The 16,620-nt window shown below is 32.1% G+C and overlaps 1 protein-coding gene across 2 annotated transcripts in view; it reads right to left on the bottom strand.

Annotated features, from left to right (window-relative positions):
- Positions 1 to 16,620, bottom strand: part of nAChRalpha1 (nicotinic acetylcholine receptor alpha1) — a 189,825-nt gene that overhangs the window by 51,571 nt on the left and 121,634 nt on the right. For both annotated transcript variants that reach the window (XM_087412067.1, XM_011052165.2), the window contains 2 exons: positions 15,217 to 15,261; positions 328 to 437 (listed from right to left, as the gene is read on the bottom strand). In XM_087412067.1, the coding sequence (XP_087268193.1) occupies positions 328 to 437; positions 15,217 to 15,261 (155 nt within the window). The remainder of the gene's footprint in view (positions 1 to 327; positions 438 to 15,216; positions 15,262 to 16,620) is intronic.

The following is a 16,620-nucleotide window of genomic DNA, read 5'->3' as shown; positions in this document are numbered from 1 at the left end:
CAGAAAATAACAATATGTCAATTAGTATAGGATGTGAAATATTAAACAAAATTCCTAAACAATTGTTAAAAATTTTAAACAAAAATATTAAATAAATGCATTTTGTTTGTTTCTAGTTAAAAACATAATGCACTTTGAAATATCTGAAATATTTTTTTTCAGCATATAAATTAACGATGAAAAAATGCTTTCTGAACATTTCAGAGTAGCTTATAAGATGAGCCTTTCGACACTGAACGCTACGCCATCTCTAACTAAAAAAAAATTAAATTTCAAACAAAATGCATTTTAGAATTCTACTCTTTATACAATATAATGTCAACTCACTTGTTGTAAAGAACAATGTCGGGTAACCATATGTGTTCCGATGGTACATGAAGGGTGTCGACACCGCCATATTCGTCCGGATTCCACTTCAGCTTGTAATCGTTCCACTCCTAAAAGCAAAAAAAAAAGAACTGTAAACATGTCATTGCTTTAACAGGAATAAAAGTCTTACAGTTTTAAGGTGATAATAGCATCATTTATCAAATCAACGATTAATTTAATTGTGATATTATTTCAGCTTCAATTTATATATATGATTATGTTTTAAGTCCAACAATAAGTAATGCACAGTTTATACAGGGTATTTCACAACTCACCGTTTTACAATATTTTAATGGCGTATTATGGTGATAAAGTAAAAATTCTAATACAAAATGTCGAGGCCACAATTTTTTAATTATAATTAAATCGATTAAAGATAATCAATAATATTGCATAGAATTCCCACGACAATCACGTTATTAAAATATTGTACGATGGTTGGGGACTGTTAGGTAAGATCTAGCCTCAATTATATTGGGTCTTTTTTATTTGATGAAGGTGTTAATGAATTATTGAGCAACCTTTCTCTAAACAAAAAAAAATTGCATGAAAATAAGGGGACCACGAAAACCGTTTTCCTCTTCTATTCTTTCTCGTTTTCTTCACTTTATGTACAATACAATATAACTGCTCTTATTATTTTTCCTCCATTCGTATTGAAACAATTGTGAAACCCATTACCATTTCATTTTTTTGAAAGTGACAATTAAAAAATTAACATTTTTTAGATATTGACAGGAAATCAATCCTGAAGTATATATTTTTATTGCAAAAACGATACATTTGTAACTCTTCCAGTTTACTGCTAGAGAACAGAAATGTCACTTATCATATAATATCATTCTGATCAAGTTCACATTACAATAATTGTTATAGAAAAGAGATATTTTTTAAATTAAGTAGTCCATGTCAAAATTATTGCAAAAACAGTTGTACAGAAACATCCTATTTGGAGTTATGCACCATTTTTCCTTAAAAGATTATTTAAAACGTTGTTTTGATTCAAAATTTTTAAAATGCTTTTTCGAAAAATTGCTAATTTTGATATGCACTACTTTTCTATCCAACAAACGATTAGATATTAAAATACGATTACGATAAAAAAAAATGTTTCTAGAAAATTTACTTCTAGGAGCTTATTGTCCAAAGTATAAGTTAATATTGATCCATAAAAGAGAAGTATATAATATTTGTAATTGAATATCCATCGTCACGAAGGAGACAGTCCATAATCGTGTTAACTGCCCCGATATATATCATTCAACTCCAAACCCTCTTACGACCACTAGGCGTCTTCGCGATCCTCATAATTATCTTACGGAAGTTTCGTCCATCGCTACTAATATCCGAACAGGAAGACGCGATATCTTATTTCTACAATCCACTTTTTGGTTTACGCGTTTAAGCGAAATGAAACGATTAAGAAGCAAAGTAATTACGGGACTCTCGGTTTTTCTTTTTGTCCGCTGCCCATCTCTTTTATCTTCACCACGAGATTCTACATTTCTCGAAACAGCGACGTTCAAATGCATTGCGGCGAGAAAGAAATCTTTCCCAGGACAATATTTTCCTCTCCTTCGTCACTACATCTCTCGCTGAATAGAAGAAAAAGAAGGAACCGAGGGATGCATCTCGCGAGTCGCTTTGAGACTTCAACCCGACTTTTTCACTCGTGCGTTCGTATTGAGAACGAAATTATTGATCGACGATAATGAGACGAGGCATTACGACAGACTAAAATGAATATTTGTGTGCGTCGCGTGAGCTTGTCACATCACCGATCCTATCGGGTCTGATTCCAAGATGCGTCGATATTTTCTAGCGAGAGATGAATGTCGAACTGATAGCAAAACGTAATTCACGAAACGCCAATGTTTTCTTACGACGGATCGATACTCGGGCGACGCCCGGCAGCTGCGACTCCGTTTATAATCCAGTTACAGCTTATATAAATTTCACTCACTCACGCACATATCCGTTGAACATCGACCAAATCTAATGTAGATTAATGTCATCAATAACAGAATAATCGTATTCAGTTTGAAGAGATACACAATCTCTAATTTCTAGTAATTTGATTTTACCAGCTCGATCCTAAGTAATCATAGATAAAGCCATTTGAATATTCAATTATTCAAATAAAGGTATCCAATTTTGAAATTATTTCTCGACTACACAGAATGAAATGGAAGACTATTGTTGCAAAATGAAAAAACTACAAAGTCGGTCTTTTCTTCGAAAGCCATTTCTCTCCTTTATGTTTAATATGAAATTTCTTTTTCTCCTTTTTCTGTTAATATAAAGCAAGCACGTGTAGAAAGAAAATTGTATCTTAAATGTACCGCACGTAATAATTTTCATTCTTTATGATCTGTTAATTTATTTGTAGTGAGATTTCTCATTATTAAATGGCCGTGGCGTACGAGATCTCATCGGTGTAAAAAGAAAAAAGACATTATAAAATGGAGTATAGTCGATCTCGTTCGTAGTAAAAATAAATGCTTTTTATACAAAGTTTTGCCGTATATAAAAATAACTAGCTACTAATAATTTTGAAAGCTATTCCGTTGCGCTCGTTACACAGGTAACACAATAGCTTGTTATTTCATTCTTATCCACATCTTATCCAATCGGAATTACACAATTCATTAAAAATAACATACATACATAAAAAAGTTTTAATTTTAAAATAAATAGCATCCTATACGCACGATAACAAATTATCCAATTAAAAGACTAAAATAAGATTTATTTGTTTATAATTGGTGCCTATTTTAAACAAATAAAAGATACAAGGTGACAAAAAATTTTTGTGTTTATTAAATCATTAATTATATACATACACATATATATATATATATATATATATATATTGTATAAATATATATATATATATTATTAATAAACACAAAAATTTTTTGTCACCTTGTAGCTTTTATACAAAAACCAATATACAAAAATTCTGTGTTCGTTATATCTTATTAAATACCAAAAACAATAATTAACATTCAAAATTTGGCCATCTTTAGCTTTGATACAAGCTTGAAGGCACTTTAGAAATGCCTAATAATAGCTGCATATCTCTTCACAGATAAATATCAGACAGCAATAATCTCCAGTTCATCAACTGATAATAATTTTTTTTGGCAGAGTCTTTTGGTATTTAATAAAATATAATTAATATTTCAGAGTTCGCTTTTTTAAAATATATTATTGAATTGAATATAATATTGAATTGAAAATTATTTTATACGCATCATAAGACATTCGTAATGATTTGATAAACACATCAAAAACTTTACTGTCAATTTGTAATCTGTAATCTTACATACACAGTCTTGGCCAAAAATATTAAACACCTTATTAATCATTATTTAAAGTTTTAGCTTAAAAATTGATTTATGACATTGGCTATAAATTTTCTTTTGTTTCAAGAATCTTTTAAACTTATGTATAATGCCAGTGACATATAATAATGACATATAATAAGTAAAAAAATTCCAAATAAATGAATAAAATACAAGTATCTAATATTTTTTATCAAAGCTATATCTGTCTTCTGCGTATAAAATATTTTCAATTTAATTTAGAAACTGAGTTATTGCAAACAAATACGAATCGAACTTGATGCTGTTATATATTCGTCAAGAATTAGTTAAAGATTACTCTTGAGCGTAATGTGATCTCGTCATCCTACGCAAAATTATATCACGCAGCAATGTGTGACAGAAAACAGCCGCTGCAGACACCTGCGATGTACGGTTGCGACGGTACGGTGCATCGAGTTTCGTTGCTCTTGCAGGCATTAATTATTCCGTTCGCAATTAGCTGAGTTCGGTAGGTACGTATCTGGCATCACCACCGCAGTGCGCCTAAAATTCCCCGCACGATCTAGCGAACCCGGATCGAAATCAGTTACTGTGGTGCGCAACGAACGAAGCAGTCGAAGGATTTTAATTACCTGTTCTTTTACAGTTTTCTGTCCCCTTTTTTGCCCTTCCTTCTATATCTCTCGAATGAACGAATGGTTCTTGCGAACAAACTCTTTGAAATAAAAGGAAACTTTTTCTAATGCAAGGAATCGATTAATTAATTTATTGAAATTTATAGACTGTACGTATATATGAAGTGAAGCGAGAGAATACAATTAGGCACTTTTTAGAAGGTCCTGAGAGAATTATTGACATGAGAAAGCTATGTGCAATATGAACAGATGTGTGCAATTATATAGCATGCACTTTAGCAATTTCCCTACGTTTCTCCCTCCCTCTCCCTTTCCCTCTTTTGCCTTGTAGGGAATGAGATGATAAACTGTCACACATCTCCCATGGAAAATTATCTTCCTGCTAAAACGATTATACAGGGGCTCGGATGATTCCGACGTTAATTTAGTACGCAATTCTAAAATGGGAACCTGTAAAAGGGAAACGCCCCAAGACACAACTTTGCAGAGCATATTAGAACGTTCTATACTTCGAGCGGATTGTAATCAAAATGGAGAAAACTGAGGAAAAACTAAAACTTCGACACTAAATCCTACTATACCGTGAACTTCGGCGAGAACTTGAGCTCTGGTCCTCCTAAGATTGAAACTAAAATTAAGCAGGTAGATAATTTCGCTAATTAATCCGGCACTATTGCAGAAGCACGCAGTAGAAGTGTCATGTAAGACAGATTATTAAAATATAGTATTGATTTAATAATGGAATTGAATTTTATAATAATAAGTGCACGCGCGCGCGCGCGCGCGTGTGTGTGTGTGTGCGCATTTTTTTTTGTCTAGTTATCGAGCAATTACATAATTGCATGATTACATTGATCTGTTTCTTCCATTGGGTAATCTTGGAAAAAAAGTTTCCGCTTTTATTATTGCAATATGCAAACATTGTTATATCAATATACTTTTTAGTGAGATATCATTAATTAAATATATGTCATAGATGAAGTCACTTTGAAAAAGAATAGAATTTCTAGTACGAATCTTTAGTCAACACTCATATCACTATATCACACTAGTAATAAATCAGAATTATAAGTCATAAATCTTAGAAAATTTATATCCAGAATAAGTCGTATGTATATTAGATTGTTCAGTTTTCAGAAGTTATATCAATCAGTTCTTGTTAGTTTTCCTGATAAAAATGGCAAACATATTTCCTTTTGATTTTAATTATCTCTACGCAGTCACTGATTATTGCCTTATGATAGTTCTCTGATAAAAAAATTGATAGGAAATGATTAAGAACGATAGGATTTCTATCAATTTATATAGTTTTCTATAAGTTTACATCATTTTCTATCGTTGATCTCGCAAACATCACGATTAATCGGATATGAATTCTATTGCATTTTATAGAAATTCTATTAGATTTGTGTAAGATTCCTATAAGATCTGATTCAAATTAGTAAATTCACGAACCAGATTCCATATTCAAAACGAAAGCATTTTTCTATCGTTCTCTATCAACTTTTTTTACCAGAATTATAACTGATTCGCGTACAACTTTTTTTTTCTAACTTCTAATCTATTACTAACGATTTATTGCAGAAAGTCCATAAAGGTGACCCTACAGAGCCAATAATACTCAATAATTTTAAATCAATAATAGTGACTACGCAATATTTTTAGTATTTTTACAATCTTACACGATCAGTATTATTTACAATCTATTTCACTTTTGTTTTACGTACAATATCTATTTCACTATGATATACTGTGACATGGATCTTAATAAAACGATAAATTCATGCTCGAAAATCAAAATCCAGATCAATATTCTACATCAATTCATCAATATTGACCACACACGATCAATAATATTGTCAGTATTATTAACCATGTTAGGGTCACAATAAGGATTAAAGAGTTAGAATAGTACATAAAAGGAAGATGTTACTCAAAGAACTAAAGTCTTCCCACAATGATTACGTTCGGACACAATGAAACATCGCTCGGATATCTCCGATGCCTCTGATTCATCATCTGTTCTTGTTTAACATTAAATGTCCAAGACATCGGAGGCATCCGAGGGACGTTCCCGAATGTCAAAGCCCTGTAAAAAAAGGGAGATAAAGAAATTAATTGAACTTCGGAAAAATGAATAACAACATGGCATTCTTCTCACAATTGAATATCCAGCTGTGTGTGGTTGAGTGGCTCGAAGCGTGATCATAAAAGTTCAGTATTTTTCAATATCGTCGTAAATTATGCCATACGTCATTTGCATTCGAATTTTTCTACTCGCGCAACGATGCTGCGCGAAGGGCGAGGATTTATCGAGGATGGATTCTACGACGTCATAAAATCGCACACCGCGCGATCACGACCTAGCGGGAGAAAAAAAATGCTAGCAATTTAGTGGCGATATTTTTTTTCTTACGGCGTAAAGTGCCTTCGTGATACCAGCCGTCTGGGAGAAGTGTATCTCTTCAGTCTTTTCTCCTATCGTAAATATCTTTTCTCGAAGTATTCGTTCTCCTCCGTTGATTATCTTAACTCTTAATGTACACGTAGCTTCATTTTTACATACTATATTTATATTATACACTATATTTATTTAACAATTTGTAACGAATGAATTATTTAACATCCCGATTTTCTGCGTATATAAGAAACGATAGAAGACGCTTGTATTTTATAGTTTTCTCGTGAAAATTGCCATAGAAAATGTACCTCTTAAGAAATCGTCTTAAAAAACCCACGCAGTAAATTCTAATTCTAGTGAATTATAGAGCACACATTTTATTTTGCGGACGAATTGTAAATTGAATCGTTTCGTACCATTATCTATTTCCTCTAAGTTATTTACTGTTCTTTTCTTTAACTATATCTCTTTGTTAAAGAGGCGCGTTCGAAGTCGAAGAGATGAGAGCGAAGTGCATCGTAAATCGGTTTGTGCAGTATCAAGAAAAGTATCGTCGCAGGGCGATGGAAATCGGCACTAGAAGAGAGACGAGAGAGAGAGGCAAAATCAACGACTATCTAGTGTAACCTTTTAAACTCGAGAACGACTGAGATTCTTCGTATTTCTCCCAGGATGCGTTTCGCGCTGTGCGCTTCCTGTCGCGGAGTGCCTAAAGGATTTGTTGGTGTATCCCGCGTCGAAAGAGAAAGAAAGAGAGAAAAAGAGAGAGAGAGAGAGAGAGAGAGAGAGAGAGAGAAAGATTTGAGAATAAAGAGGAAATTCGCAGCCGCAAAAGGCAGAGAAAACTCAGCACACGTTCGGCTTTACTCGTCCTAGTCGCCGTCGAAGTCACGCGTGTAATCGCGATTGACAATTCGCGAGAGCTCGCGAGAGAGATAAGAGACTGCGTCATTCTTCTTTTGACGATACGATGTCCGGAATAAAGCGGGCCGCACAACCGGCGGTACTCATCGTCGATATCGCACACCACGCCGTTTTAGCTTGAAGCGCGGTTGTTCCGTCGACGCTGTCACGTTTAGATTTAGCTGCCATGTGAACGCAGCATGTTCGCTCTTGCGAAAAAATCTCACGATGGAAAACACAGAGGAAACGCACGCAGGACGCGCACCCGCGTGTACATGTTTTTACCTTGCAGTTTTAACGGTTATATTTTTCGATGTACCAGCAGAATGTTGCTATTGATAATAAAATTGCGAAACTAGCAGCTTTGAAATACAAGACTCGGCTTGCTTTCAATATGAAAAACGTACATCTTTCTACTGACGTTTAAAAACTTACGCACGTACAGCCTGCATGATACATTCTGTTATAAATGTCTCTTATTTATAAGACGGTATAAATAAAATATTTCAATATGTATGTAAGGATACATGCAACCACATATGCTTGTGCATATTAAAATTGTATATTTCTTTTACTTCAAAAGTGCAACTCAAAAAAATTAAATTTCCCGGAAAAGAGAAAAAACTATTTTTCTCTTGACAGAAAATTAATGATTAATCAAATAATATTGTATTAACAAAAAGAATATATCCTTAACATTATTAAATATTATTTTTGTTATTTTTGTTTCACAACATAATACCAGTTTTGACGATTTTTTTTTTAATTATGACACTTTTGATAATTTTTTTATAAAGTCATGTTAGTTCATTTTTTTAATAATTGATAAGTAATATTTTGGCTTATTCATAGAAATCATTCAAAAATCTTTTTGAATTATGTAACTTTTAAAATAAGGGATGTATCCATAAAATTAAATTGAGAATTTTAAAAAGATAAAACTACAAAGAGAAAAAAATCGACAAGGGGAAAGTAATAATATTTATCATCCGTTATTATGCAAAGAGAATTCATAACAAAATAGTGATAACATTTTTAGGACATAAATGCAAACAAAACATTTCGGATCATGCTGTTTCAGTCGGTTGTTTTTTTCCTTCGCGAGGTCAGACACGAATCTTTTAGGAACCCGTGTCAGAACATTTCGTGGAAGGCAGAAAATAAACGGAGGATAGAAAGAAATCCGTTGTTACCGAAATCCGAAGTAGGTGAGAAAACTTGGCAAGACTGGAGGCTGTCGGCTTCTTTTCTAGCAAAAGCTGACAATCGTCCGTGTTGGACGTTCGGAAGCCCCGTAAAACTCGCCAGCAACAATGGCAGAATAAATACTCGCGATGCAAACATCTTGCCCTATTTAAACAAGCTCTGAATCGCGCGTATCCGTAATCCTTGGATCAGCTATTCTGCAGAAAATACGAAGGAAAAGCAACAACAATGCGCGATTTAAACACATCGAAACAAACATTACTTTTGATATTCGCATTTTTGTGACTTGTAAAATAAATTCGTTACGGCGCCAAATGGATTTTGCGAAATATTAACTTATATCTCTCGAGAGAAATAAAGTTACTCGCTGGATATATAAAGAAAAAAAATGCGTTTCCAAATTTTTCTGGATTAACCCTTCGTCTGCAATTTTGATCTTTTTTTTTTTAAGGAAACGAAATTTTGCTATCAAATTTCATTTTCATTTTTGCTCAAATTTCAATTTTTATTGTGACTAAAGATTTTAACATTGAATTAAAAAAACCTATTTGATAATGTAATAAAAAAGTTAAAAGATCTGAATTTTTTTTGAAAATTTGGAATAGTACAAAAATTTAGACTGGATAAAACTTCAATCGCAGATGGAAGATTTGAAAATAATTAGCTTCATTTTTTACGTTAATTTCATTATAATCTTATTACAATCATTACTGGACAATAATATATCACGATATTCGCGAACAAACGAGATAAACTTGCATAAACGACTTAGCTACGATACAATAACGTTACATACAATAACATTGCGACAAAGTCTATGCTGCTCGCTATGTAAATCCACGCCCGATGTTGAATCTGTATTCAGAGCAGCCTTTGTAACGGACGACGCCTTCTTCATGCTATCGAGGAGTTAAGTAATGCAGCACGAGCGTTGGGTCGGCGCATCGGTTAATGAACAAAAGGGATGGGAAAAGCGAGAATCCGACTCCCATACTTATATTACGTTGCAGGTACAAAGGCTACGAAGGAGTATGGAACTTTCCTCTTGCCCTCGTCATATTTACAGTACAAATATCGCCAAAGAGAAACGATTTCTGCGCGTGTTGAGAGCTCGGACAGATTTCCGACGCGACAATAAAGACGAGCAGAGCAACTGTCTCTTGAAAATTCATCTACGGACAATAATGAGAGTTCCCGAAGGTACACGGAAAGAACGATTTTGCTGAAGTATTTTAAAATTGTAATTAGATATAAATTTAAAAACGATTTTATTGGACCATCAAAATAATTACATAGGATGTCCAAAAATTGGTTATTACAGAATGTCTCTATTTAGGAAAAGATAACTTTGCAACTTTTTAAGATTTTTTAATATGATTGGTTCATACATTTAAATCTAGTGAAGAGTAAAGCCAACCATATTAAAGAACTTTATTGCAAAGCTACTTTTTCTGTTGAATGCAACCATTGTCAAAATTTTTTGCAGTATCGCTCATTATGCATAAAGAATTTGTAAAGCAAATGCAATATGTTAAGAATTACTTGAAAAAAAATCACAGATTAGTCTAAATTGCATTTAAAAGTAATAAAAAAAAAATTAGAGATAGTTGATCTGAATCAAAAGTTATTTCAATAAAAAGTAATATTTTTTAAATTTGTACTCTAATAGAAATATGTATGAAAATGTATTATAAAAATCTCAATTTTTGTATATAAGTATTTTATGAATTCAAGAATATTTATGTAAAGTTACATTGAGATGCAGACATTAATTGTTGAGTAAATAAACAAAATATTTATTTATATTGTTATAAAAACTAATTAATGAATTTCAATAAAATTTTACATAAATCATTTTTAGTTAACTACTTAAAATTTATATAAAAAATTTATATAAAATTTACATTTAAAAAATTTTATTATTTTTAAAATTTTTATTTATAATAATAAAACTAATATCAGATAAAATAAATAAGCTAAATGTGTTGCTCAATAAAAACAGATTGTTATGAACACAACTTTCACATGTATTTAGTTTGTTTAAAGCATAAATATTAATATATGTATTTATGCCCTTACAATCTTCTCAAAACTACAAAATTATTTTCATAATTAATAAAATTATTTTCAAATCTATAATATTTATATAATTACATTTTTAGATACTTCATTAAAATGTTTTCTAATTGAATTCAATATTTCCTCCATTTCTCTCTTTCCCTTTTTTCTCTTTCTTCCTCGCGTAGCCGAGCATGCAGGAACAATGCGACAGTAATAATACGGCGATAATCCAATTAAATAATTTTTCGATAGGCTCGTCGATAATTTGTGCATGCATCGTAATTGAGCTCAGTGCAATTCCACGCGGCACATAGTCGATTACAATTTCCTATCGACGATGAAATCCATCCGATACGTCGATAGCAGCGATACGCCGCGCGTGCATTAAATTGTACAGCTCGCGTTCCGGTCCGTTGTAATTATTCTAACAATATCAATAATAGCAGTAACGATCCGCAGCGTACGCGAGACAGTCGAACTCGATAAATCCGGTCGCGAAATAGATCACGCTAATCATACAATCGTTGCTAATAAATACTCTATCGGGGCGTCCCTCGCGTTTTTTTTTTCCCAATTATAACAAGAAAATTTCCTCGCTCATTGTTTCCATCGAGCATAATTTGTCTTCTGTGAAGATAATATCCACCTTGTTTTACAAACGAGACAGGATCATCGATTGGCGACGGATTCGATTAAACTTTCTCTGTTCTTCCTGCAGCTCCGATTGCCTTTCTGTCAAGAAAAACATATGATTGTTTACTTCCCGAGTACTGTGAAACTTCCTAAATCCATCACACAATCGCTGTTGAAACTACTAGTCGACCTCTCTTCTTTCGGTTTCCTTCTCTTTGAACAGTAATCGCAAGCAATTCTGAAACTTCGATAAAGGGACGCTACTTCAACGGGAACTGACATGACGCCGAAGGGGAACTCACCTCTGACCCTCCACCACATCCTGTCTCGTTCATCCGCCACCGTCATCCTGCGGGTCGACATCAGAAAAAAAAGGGAAGACGCCGCTTTATCGACACTGACAAACGGTCGTAACGAACTAGATAAAAGGAGGAGGGCAAAAAAAGCTCCGCACAAACGGGAAGCATGTGGTTGAGATGCATAAAAAGTCGAAACTTTTCTGTCTGGGTCAATTTTTCAACTACACTTCTGATAAACTTTCGTGTCTTCGATCTCGCTACTAAAGATTGTCTATGGCTAAAAATACGCCGGTATTCATGAGAATTTCGATCCGTGCCATTCAACGGAAATTCTCTGCAAAGATTCGTTCATAGAAACCGACTTCAAGAGAATTTTGTACAACTGTTTCGACGATTGAATGCAACATAGAATTTAATGTAAAGTAAAAATAAAAAATTTAAACTCGGATTCTTGTATCAATTATGAAAGAATACGATTAAAGCATATGTATTTATTCACCTAAATGCATTAATTTTCAAATATAATCGCTTTGTTTTATATATTTTTATACTGATTACGCAACGATGTATTACATATCAAAACTATTCGTAGATTTTTCTCTGCTTTGCACGTACAGAAATTTGGAACACCTTCAAAGTTATACCAAAGTCAACCAACAGATATCTGTACATTCCGAAGAAATTCATTCTACCGCGATACCAAAGTTTTTTGGATCATCGCCAACGACGGCCGACGACTCTTCGAGAATTTCAAATTTTCTACGTTGCAAGACGAGGATTGCATCCGCGAGCGGTGCAAGTACGTGCACCCGGGCTGCTTTACAATTAAAATACATCCCGCCCCGTCACTTGCAGATTCTAAAAAGCAAAGCACAAGACGTCCCAGCATGTTCTGTGAGTCAAGTTCCAAAGATTCTTTCAACCCTATCCTAACACATTGCCTATCATCATAATCTCACCATTTTTATCTTCTTCATCTTCTACTGTCTCGACATAAAAACACTATTATCTGTCAATTTATCTATTCGTAAAATATTTTGTATTCCTTCTTAAAACTTAAATTATTGAATTTTATTTATTATTTTAATTAATTAAATTTTATGTAATTATATTAAACAATATAAGAAAACCAATAGGTTCTGACGAAATAAATCCATAAATTATAAATGCCTTTATTAAGACCTTTCATTTATTATTTTAATAAAATTAAAATAATAAGCATCGAAGATGTGTTATTTTACATACAATTTTTCAACTTAAATAAATTCATATATCCCTACTTATGCAATTCATTTTAAAAGTTGGATTTTTCGAGGAAGTCATCTCGCAGATATTTCCTAAACAGGTGAATTTTTTGTGAGAAGAGAATATTTTCAGAGATTTTTGTATGCATAAGAAAATATCTTCAGAGATAGCATGAATTTAAAAATTGAAATTGTTATAATAAATAAAAGGATAGCATCTGTGAGAATGGAATAAAAAGATCAATTCAACTGAAATATGTCACAATTAGTTGTCAAAGTAGCGACTTTCAAATATTGCTCCTGGATCGTCAATGACGGAGAGTGATAGAGCAAAAAACAAAGAATCTTTAAAAAGAGCAAAAATATTGTAGTTACGGCCAATAAATTCGCAAGACAAATGGACGAGAAATGGTCGTGTCACAGAGTTGTTCTTCTCGCGAGGACACAAGAGGGTATTATACCAATAAAGGCCAACTGCTATCCGGCGATTCGAATTTCGTCGTCGACTAGCGCGAATGAAATTCGCCTGCTTTGAAATTCCAAACCATCGTCTTACGTCGAAAGGGTAGATCCTGACAATCAAAGCAATACGGCAGCGTCGCGTATACACTCGCGAAAATGGAAACCGAATTTCAATGATCGGCATTTGCAATCTTTAAGCAGCTTGTCCAATATCGCCTCATTCGTCATGTATGGATAAAATTTGATTGTAAATTAGAAGCAAAGTTAACAACAAAATTACGTTTAATTGCGTCATCTTGTTCTATAAAATTTTAATCTCAATTTTTAAAAGATGCAACTATATCTTTATATGTTTTATAAAAACAAAATTTTCCTTTTGTATCGAAAATTATTATAATAATTATATATATATTATTATAATAATTATTATAATAATTGTTATTATTATAATAATTATTTTCCATCTCTATAAAATTTTTTAAGACTTCAAAGACTTACAAAACTCTCATAATAAAAAAAAAATTAAGAAGACATAAAAGATATGTAATTGAAATTTCCATCCCATATTGTTAATTGTATCCTAATGTAATATTCTATATTTAAAATGTATTTTTTAATTAAAAAATATATTTTTAATTTTTGGACGCAATTGCGTTTCATATCTATTTCAATCCAATAAGAAAATTCTTCTTCATTTAAGGAAATTCCATATACAGCCTGACCAAAAATATTAGGCACTTATATTTTATTCATTCATCTAGAATTCTTTTACTTGCATTATTACCTATTCGCCACTGGCATTATACGTAAGTTTAAAGAGTTCTTGAAACAAAAGATAATTCACAGCAAATGCCATAAATCAATGTTTGAGCTTTAAATGAGCTTTAATATAAGGATACCGAATAATTTTAGTCAAAACTGTATATGCATATATGTATATATAAAATGAAAAAGTATATTTCCAAATTACAGAAAATTTTTACAATTAAAAGCAACATCACGCTTAATTGATAATGAAATATTTACGTCCATAAGGAAATATCTCAATAATGAGTATCAATAATGTTATACATTATCAAATCAAAGCAAATAATTCATGAAAGGACACATATCTCTTACATATTTCATCAGGTAGTCACAAATTAATTATTAATCAATAAATTGCGATAAGCTTTAATTGATCGCTAATCAAACATACTAATATAGATTTCATTATAATAGCGATATAATATAGGTTTAATTAACGGTGATAACGATTCTACAATAATACAACAATAATTAATAATAAAATAAACATAACCATAAAGATAATCCATAAACTTAGTTCAAATATCAATTAATTATAAAAATTAAAGACAGCATTGTAAAGTACTGCTTTTAATTAGCATAATTAAAGAATTTTATACTTATAATTTCTTCAGAAATGTTAAATATAATTCTTGGACTATATGTAGTTCACTAAAATTATATTATACAGAATTTCTTTCTAATTTTCAATTTTCAATTTAATTTATCGATTAAGTTTCTTTATTTTAATTTTACTTTAACTCCTTTTCTTATCAATAATTGTAATAATAAAATTATATTGAAAAATATGTTTATATGTTTTATACATATGTCTAATTCAAGTCTAATATACACAGAAATTATATGATATGACATCATTTTACTTACTTGTTCCACCCAAACGTTTGTCGTCATGATCTGGTTCTTCAGGTTCTGAAAAAGAAAACAGAAAAATGGATGAGCGTCGAGTGTAAAAGGCGTTATCCTACTTCGACTGTTTCTGGTTACTCAAAGATAGATTTATTGGTTTTTCGAGACACTAGAATGATACTAGAGAAAGATAAGAGAGAAAACTCTTGTCGTTCGAAAATCTCAATAAATCATTCTACTGTCGAGTACATCCATTTTCTATAATGTAAAAACAATATTTTCAAATACATGTTCTTCTTATTTTTTTAAAGAAAAATTTCTATTTCTTATGACGAAACATCTTCTCTAAAAATTGTAATCTTGATATATGACTTTATTGAAATTAAAAAGATTCATAGAGCATAAAAATTGCGTTCGGCGACCGTAAGAACATTTCGTAGCAGTTCTCTTTAAGCCGTACGAGATAATAATTGTTATCTGGCGGCCCTTCGCGCGCCATGGGTCAATAGATTTCCCCGATTCCGCCAATAGAAATGTCAACGAACATTACAAGCAGTTACAGTTCCGCATTGAACCTCGCGCCTCGATATCAGTAGTACTGGCAAGCCGTAGCTGCGACCGGCACCCAGTAGTAATGGAATGCGATAATGCTGACAGCAGGTAAGGCATCTGCATCGTGGCGATCCACGAGTAGTAGTGAGTGTCAGGCTATAGGCAGACGGGTTTCGCTACGAGAAACCGTGGCCGTTGAAGCTGTGTGCTAACTATACGTTAATGTTCTGTGCGATAACGGTTATAGTACCACAATCAGTCGCGTCATCGTCAATAGTCATCGCGGAGTTTAACGTCGGATATATGCAAATCTCGTTGGCGAGAGAAACGTTAGAACCAGTTGGGTTATTGCTTGCAGCGAATTCGGCTTATCGCAGACTAAACGATGAAATCTCCGGCTTTTGGCTTTTCAAATAAGAAAACACAAATACTGTAAAAAGTTTTTATTATATTACACATTCTCAGTACCATGAAAATTTGTATATAACGATCAAAAAGACATTGTACGCACACAGTGTTTTTAAATAAATGGCATATATCTTAATGACAATTTTGAAAAAATTTGTCAACATATGTCAAGATCAAGGTCATTGGAGAGACTACCCTAATGTATATATTTACCAAATTTATTCTTCTGTAATAAAAAAAATTTTTAAATATATTATTTGTTAATTTTTTTATCTTTTATATGAAATGAAGCTTTTATATTAAATCTTAATATTAAATCTAAACATTAATTAAATCTTTTATTTTAAAACTGATGTATGCTTTTTGGGAATATAAATTTTATTAAATTCATTTAAAATTCTCTCTCTCTCTCTCTCATGAAAAAATAAAAAAGTTATCTAAAAATAAAATTTAATTTTAATT

Source organism: Acromyrmex echinatior, chromosome 12, assembly GCF_024713525.1.
Source record: "Acromyrmex echinatior isolate Ae372 chromosome 12, ASM2471352v2, whole genome shotgun sequence".
Taxonomy (NCBI): Eukaryota; Metazoa; Arthropoda; class Insecta; order Hymenoptera; family Formicidae; genus Acromyrmex; species Acromyrmex echinatior.
Note: the sequence above shows the minus strand (reverse complement) of the source record. Positions and strands in the feature narration are given on the sequence as shown.